Below are 7,968 nucleotides of genomic sequence, written 5' to 3'. Positions count from 1 at the left end.
TGCAGTTATACAAGTTAGCACACTTGCAAGGCGAAACGTCAAATAGATGGTCAGCTTTCTCCTTGAACTTGCAAAGTCTTTCTTTGTAACTATCTTTGTCTTTATCTCGCTTATAGTTCTTCAGAATAAGCCTGTATTCCTTTTAGATTGAGTCCATCATTTGTTCCATCCTAAGATACGCCACAATAGGGATTGATGCCTTGTGCCACAAGTCTGCTACCTTGTTTAGTACTACTCCTGATATTTCTTTATGTGGGCGATTCGTCCTCAATTCATTCTTCATTCTCTGCTGAGCGAAACTGTAGAATTTTATTATATCTCGATACGTCGGAAGCATATTCTCTGGCACCTCAGCTGATGCACCAAGGATAACACAGAATGCATTTTTCCTTAATACTGCCATATTAACTGACTAAACCTAAACCGTAAGCAGCTCAATCTTAAACAGAATAAGGTGCACTTGAATTAGTAAAGCATATTCTGGAAAAAAAAACTTCGTGACGTCATAATATCACATTATGTTGCAATAATAATGTATTCTGGAATTGGAGCAAATCGAAAAAGAAGTGTGTAACTTGGATAGGAAATGTGAAAAACTGAATTTGGCGGCCATATTGGATTTGGTGACGTCATAATTTGCTCACACTGTCATCATATGTATTTCTAGTGTTTGATGACATGAACGAGGAAACCTTGTTGAAATGTGGTAAAAATTCGGCAAGTATTGGCAAAGTTATGGTGAATTTACTGTATTTTCAAGCAAAGTTGGCGGTCTACTTTGATTTGTGGATTGAGATTCACCAAGATATTATTTAAAAAAAAATTTTTTTTCACAAATGCGTTTTTCATAAACAAAAGCAACTTTTTAGGGGGCTATGTTTTTGAATTTCGCGAAAAAGTTATTTTCACTCCACCCTACTGTGCATTGTACTAAATATACAATTGTATAAGCCTCGGTTCTTCCTGCTTCAGTTTCATCTGAAACTTTTTAGTTTCTTACAACAATGTTATATCAGAATAGGCTACTGTATGGTAAAATGTTTTATCAATAGGCTGCATTTTATGAAAGCAGTTACTTAAACATGTTAGTTTCCTTTGAGAGTGTTCTGTTGTTTGTTGAAATTTCCATATGTTTTTTTATTTGTGCACTTATTATGAAATCATTGCTTGAGATGTGTTGCTTGAAGTCATTACTTGATCAACATCCCAGTGCATGTCTGGTTTCATTTACTTTGCTTCAGTTTATTATAGAAACTATTAAATGTATATTGTATATATAATATAGGACCGTATCATAATGATATAAAACCTTTTTCATGCGTTGTAGTTGCAGATTGGTTGTGTTGGTTGAAGTGTCAAAATTTTCCACATTTATGCTGTGATTAGTTACCGTATTTTGATATTCTGATTTGTTAGCCTAATGTTAAATTTTTACATTCTCGTGACATTACATAATTATTGTCCTGACAACCATGTTCTATCTGCTTATCCGGTTTGTAACATTTTCTGCTGGACTAACTGAAAAACTTACATTTGCTATCTATGCTTGACGTGTCATTTCTTTTTGGTGTGCATTGAACAATCCTACATTATTTTGATCAGTGCGATGCAGAGCACGTTTCTAAGCCTAGGGAGTTCGATGAATGTTTTAGGTTGTGGTTTTTATTTGTTCACTTATCCAACCATGTACCTTGAAACTTCATATTCTGATATAAAACAAAAAATACATATTTGTAATCCTTCACTTTTGTATCTATATTTTTTTGCTGTTACAGTACAGATATTATCATCTGTAGAAGGCTTTCTTTTAATTTATAATTTTCCATTCAATTGAAATCGTCACAGTTTGTCTAATAAATTTTGTATTACATTTTCACAGTTGTATTTCCATAGTTAAGTTATTCCTTGTATAATTGGTTGAGGCTTGTGTATGTTAACTTTAGTAAGTTTATTTCTAGTTTAAAACGTAAGTAGTTTAAATTTATTGTGGGTACGTTTTATTATTCATTTGACAACTTTAAATAAGGCTATTACTATTTTCACTATAGTCTCTTCCAAAACCCAATAACTCATGTTTCTGTAAACAGACATACGTTTTACCAGATATTATTAGCTATTAACTTGTTTAACGATGTCATAATGCACTACTTTATGTTTGGCTGATGCCCGGCAATAAACAGAGTGTCTTCAACAGAGCTGCTGTGGTAATATTTGGAACCTATTCCAATTCCCAACCTTATCAACATTTATGTCTGAAATGAAATATGTTTAAATCTTTATAGGCTATTGGATCAACGTTCAAGAACTAATATTGTTTTCAACATTTTGGTTTTGTATTTTATGTGTTGTCATAAAGTCTACATTTTACAGGTAAACATTAGGCTAATGAATTAGTATAAGCAATTAAGCATACAATGAAATCAAAGACATTTACAAGTGACCACTGACCATGCTATGGAAGTACTGACAAGGTTAAACAATGACAGGAAGAGGATGAAGCAGTATTGTGATGTCACGTTAAATGCTGAGTCTAATGCTTTTTCTGGACACAAATGCATCCTTAGCGTGTTTTCAACATTTTTCTCTAAAATGTTTTCAATAGAGATGAAAGAAAAGTATGAAGGAAAAGAAAATATCCATGGAGTGACTGAAGAGACACTTGAAGCTGTTTTAAACTTCATTTACACTTGTGACATCACAATCACAAGTGAGAACGTGTACAATTTGATAGAAGCTGCTAATTATATGGAGGTTCCTCATTTGAAAGAGTTTTGTGTGGAATTTTTGTTTGATGAAGTTGATGAAACCAATTGTCTCCAGATTTGAGCATATTCAAAATTGTACAATCTTAATAAACTTGTGGATAAAGCAAATGCTATAATAACCAACCATTTTGAAAACTTGATGAACATGAACGAATTCAATGAGTTAGAATTCAAAGACTTGAAAGAACTACTTGCATTGGAAGATAAAAAATGACATCTGAAAAAGTTGTGTATGATGGAATGATTCAGTGGATTAAGCATGATATAGAAACACGCAAACAACACTTAAATGAACTTTTTAGTTTGTTGAAACTTGATAAATTATCTGCAGATTTTTTACAAGGTATAGTTGGTCAGGAAGAGTTACTGAAAAATAACAAGGACTGCTTATTGATGTGTTTTCAATCAATGGCTTCTCGATTTCGAGTTCAACAACATAACCAAGCTATTGCTGAGCAACAGAAAGCAGAAAAGCATTTCCTTGCATTTCAAGGCAAGTGTGTGTGGAAGTATGATGTCATAAGTACAAAGACAAGTACTGATATTCCAAAAACAACATTTGATCATACTTATGGCTCAGCAGTCCATTATAAAAGGAAAGTTTACGTAATTGGTAGTTGTTTTGGCCCAGAAATGGAAAGTTTAGATTTGGATGATGTTGATTCAGGTTGGACTCAGTTGACCAGTACCAATGTGAAGAGAGATGGTGGTGCTTCAGTTGTTTTTGATAACTGTATTTACAATTGTGGAGGCTGTAACTATGATGCATTAAATGACCCTTTGTCTCCACCTGGCCAATGTTACAACATTGAGAACGACCAATGGAGTGGAATGGATGATAATATGAAAGAAAAACATACATATTTTGCTCTAGTTTCTACCAATGATGGAATTTATGCAATCGGAGGTTATAGTGGAGTTGGTGATTCTAATACAGTTGAATTTCACGACCATCGTCAATGTGGTTGGAAAGTCATTACCCCAATGAAATATGCAAGGCAAGGTATGGCTGCTGTTGTTCTAAACAACAAAATATATGCCATTGGAGGTCATTACGGTGGTGCTCTTCAATCTGTTGAACGGTTCGATCCACGCAATCAAACTTGGGACAATGTTCCAGACATGAATTTTGCAAGGTGCTACCATGGAGCTTGAGTTTTGAATGGAAAGATATACGTTGCTGGAGGATCGTCATCGGCCGGAATGGCCCATTTCGGTGAGTCCGATTCGGTGAGTCCGATTCGGTTAGTCCGATTCGGTTAGTCCGATTCGGTTAGTCCGATTCGGTGAGTCCGATCCCTTAACGGGGGATTTTTTCAATTTTTTTTTTTAATGATTGGGTACCGTAGCCTAATTATCATTGCCGTTTTAGGGTTAGGGGTTAGGAGTTAAGGTTAGGGGTTAGAAGTTAGGAACTCACCGAATCAGACTCACCGAATCGGACTCACCGAATAGTAGCAGACCCGTCATCTGCTGTAGAAGTTTATTACCCAGATAGGAACCTATGGTTCACTGAAGCTAATGTACCAGAATTTTCGAGTGTACAATTTATTGTTGCTATTTAGTGTTTACATGTGCTTATCTTGAATTTGTATTTTTTTGCTATGTCATCTTTTTTAATTTTTTTTTCAAGGCTTCATCTCTTTAGTAGCAATAAAATTAATGATTATTACTATTACCAACTATTTTGGTAGTATGGATCATACGAACTTGGTTGCTTTACTGTGCATTTAACTAAATATACAATTGTATAAGCCTAGGACCCTAGGTTCTTTCCTACTTCAGTTTCATCAGAAACTTTTTAGTTTCTTACAACAATGTTATATCAGAATAGGCTACCGTATGCTAAAATGTTTTATATAAATAGGCTGCATTTGATAAAAGCAGTTTATTGTACTTTGTTTCAGTTAATTGTGGAAACTATTGAATGTACGGTATAAAATATATAATATAGGATCGTATCATAGCTATATAAAACCTTTTTCATGCATTGTAGTTGCAGGTTGGTTGTGTTGGTTGAAATGTCAAAACTTAGTACATTTATGCTGTGATTAATTATGTTGATATTCTTTTTTGTTCGCCATATGTTAAATTTTTACATTTTCATGACATTGCATAATTATCATGCAGACAACCATGACCTATCTGATTATCAGATTTGTAACATTTTTTGCCAAACTCACTGAAAAACTTACATTGGCTATCTATGCTTGACGTCTCATTTCTTTATGGTGTGCATTGAACAATCCTACATTTGATCAGTGCGATGCAGCGCACGTTTCTAAGCCTAGTTTGATGAATGTTTTAGGTTGTGGTTTTTATTTGTTCACTTATCCAACCATGTACCTTGAAGCTTCATATTCTGATATAAAAAAATCCAAATTTGCAATCCTTCACTTTTGTATCTATATTTTTGTGCTGTAACAGATATTATCATCTGTAGAAGGCATTCTTTTAATTTGTAATTTTCCATTCAATTGAAATCGTCACAGTTTGTCTAATTAGTTTTGTATTACATTTTCACAGTTGTATTTCCATAGTTAAGTTATTCCTTCTTTAATTGGTTGAGGCTTGTATATGTTTAGTAAGTTTATTTTTAGTTTAAAACATAAATAGTTTAAATTTATTGTAGGTACGTTTTATTATTCATTTGACAACTTTAAATACTGCTATCACTATTTTTACTATAGTCTCTTCCAAAACCCAATAACCCATGTTTCTGTAAACAGACATACGTTTTACCAGATATTATTAGCTATTAATTTGTTCACCAATGTCATAATGCACTACTGTGTTTTTAGCTGATGCCCAGCATTAAACAGAGTGTCTTCAACAAAGCTGCTGTGATAATATTTGGAACCTATTCCAATTCCCAACCTTATCAACATGATATGTCTGAAATGAAATATGTTTAAATCATTACATTGGATCAACGTTCAAGAACTAATGTTGTTTTCAACATTCTGGTTTTGTATTTTATGTGTTGTCATAAAATCTACATTTGACAGGTAAACATTAATGAATTAGTACAAGCATTAAGCATACAATGAAATCAAAAACATTTACAAGTGACCATGCTATGGAAATACTGACAAAGTTAAACAATGACAGGAAGAAGATGAAGCAGTATTGTGATGTCACGTTAAATGCTGAGTCTATCACTTTTTCTGGACACAAATGTATCCTTAGTGTGTTTTCAACATTTTTCTCTAAAATGTTTTCAATAGAGATGAAAGAAAAGTATGAAGGAAAAGGAAACATCCAAGGAGTGACTGAAGAGACACTTGAAGCTGTTTTAAACTTCATTTACACTTGTGACATCACAATCACAAGTGAGAATGTCTACAATTTGATGGAAGCTGCTAATTATATGGAGGTTCCTCATTTAAAAGAGTTTTGTATAATATGGAATTTTTGTTTGATGAAGTTGATGAAACCAATTGTCTTCCGATTCGAGCATATTCAAAACTGTATAATCTTAATAGACTTGTGAATAAAGCAAATGCTATAATAACCAACCATTTTGAAAACTTGATGAACACGAAGGAATTCAATGATTTAGAATTCCAAGACCTGAAAGAACTACTTGCATTGGAAGGTAAAAAAGTGACATCTGAAACAGTTGTTTATGATGGAATGAGTCAGTGGATTAAGCATGATGTAAAGTCACGCAAACAACACTTAAATGAACTTTTTGGTTTGTTGGAACTTGATAAATTATCTGCAGATTTTTTACAAGATGTTGTTGGTCAGGAAGAGTTAGGTAAAAATAACAAAGATTGCTTATTGATGTGTTTTCAATCAATGGCTTCTCAACTTCGGGTTCAACAGCATAACCAAGCTATTACTGAGCAACAGAAAGCAGAAAGGCATTTCCTTGCATTTGGAGGCAACTGCGTATGGAAGTATGATGTCATAAGCACAAAGACAAGTAATGATCTTCTACAAACAACAGTTGATCATACTTATGGCTCAGCAGTCCATTATAAAAGGAAAGTTTACGTCATTGGTGGTTGTTATAGCCCAGAAATGGAAAGTGTAGACTTGGATGATGTTGATTCAGGTTGGACTCAGTTGGCCAGTGCTAATGTGAAGAGACATGGTGGTGCTTCAGTTGTTTTTGATAACTGTATTTATAATTGTGGAGGTAGGAATTATGATAGCCCTTTGTCGCCACCTGGCCAATGTTACAACATTGAAAACGACCGATGGAGTAGAATGGATGATATGAACGAAAAACATGCATATTTTTCTCTAGTTTCTACCAATGAAGGAATATATGCCATCGAAGGTCATAATGGAGCTGCTGATACTAATACAGTTGAATTTCATGACCCTCGTCAAGTTGGTTGGAAAGTCATTACCCCAATGAACTATGCAAGGCAAGGTTTGGCTGCTGTTGTTCTAAATGACAAAATATATGCCATTGGAGGTCATAACGGTGGTGCTCTTAAATCTGTTGAACGGTTTGATCCACGCAATCAAACTTGGGACAATGTTCCAGATATGAATTTTGCAAGGTGCTACCATGGAGCTTGTGTTTTGAATGGAAAGGTATACGTTGCTGGTGGAAGGTCATCGGCTGTAGAAGTTTATGACCCAGATAGGAACCTATGGATCACTGAAGCTAATGTACCAGAATTTTTAAATGTACAGTTTATTGTTGCTGTTTAGTGTTTACATGTGCTTACTTGATTTTGTATTTTTATGCCATATCATCTTTTTTAATTTTGTTTTCAAGCCTTCATGTCTTCAGTAGCAATAAAATTACTGATTCATTACTATTACCAATTACTTTGGTCGTATGGTTCAGACAAATCTGGTTGCTTTACTGTGCAATGTGGACTGTACTAATATACAATTGTGTATTTGTGTACGCCTAGGTTTTTTCCTGCTTCAGTTTCATCAGAAACTTTTTAGTTTCTTACAACAATGTTATATCAGAATACCGTATTTACTTGATTGTAAGCCGCACTTGATTGTAAGCCGCACTTGATTGTAAGCCGCCCTTGATTGGAAGCGCATGTGATAGTGTTAAAAATTTAATGTAAGCCGCCCTTGAATGTAAGCCGCAAATACTGTTTACACGCAAAGCTGAAACTGCAGTACTCTCCAAATTTACCGGTATGTTCATTAAGTACCATAAATAAAACTGACAACTCCTGTTTTTCTTTCGAATGCACGTCATAAATGCATGTGACAA

At 34.1% G+C, this 7,968-nt stretch overlaps 3 protein-coding genes across 3 annotated transcripts; all 3 read left to right on the top strand.

Moving 5' to 3' along the window:
• Nucleotides 1-2,454: 2,454 nt before the first annotated feature.
• LOC145785931 (kelch-like protein 12) lies at nt 2,455-2,826 on the top strand. Its single transcript, XM_082597625.1, has one exon. It carries the CDS (start codon nt 2,455-2,457, stop codon nt 2,824-2,826), a length of 372 nt encoding a protein of 123 aa, XP_082453751.1.
• Nucleotides 2,827-2,975: 149 nt separating this feature from the next.
• LOC145785930 (kelch-like protein 25) lies at nt 2,976-3,920 on the top strand. Its single transcript, XM_082597624.1, has one exon. It carries the CDS (start codon nt 2,976-2,978, stop codon nt 3,918-3,920), a length of 945 nt encoding a protein of 314 aa, XP_082453750.1.
• A 1,891-nt stretch (nt 3,921-5,811) lies between these two features.
• LOC145785929 (kelch-like protein 12) lies at nt 5,812-7,510 on the top strand. The gene is made up of 2 exons (XM_082597623.1): nt 5,812-6,141; nt 6,312-7,510. The coding sequence occupies exons 1-2, from the start codon at nt 5,812-5,814 to the stop codon at nt 7,437-7,439; spliced, it is 1,458 nt and encodes a 485-aa protein (XP_082453749.1). The 3' UTR covers nt 7,440-7,510.
• Nucleotides 7,511-7,968: the final 458 nt, after the last annotated feature.

This window comes from Aplidium turbinatum, chromosome 16 (genome assembly GCF_918807975.1).
Source record: "Aplidium turbinatum chromosome 16, kaAplTurb1.1, whole genome shotgun sequence".
Lineage (NCBI taxonomy): Eukaryota > Metazoa > Chordata > Ascidiacea > Aplousobranchia > Polyclinidae > Aplidium > Aplidium turbinatum.
Note: the sequence above shows the minus strand (reverse complement) of the source record. Positions and strands in the feature narration are given on the sequence as shown.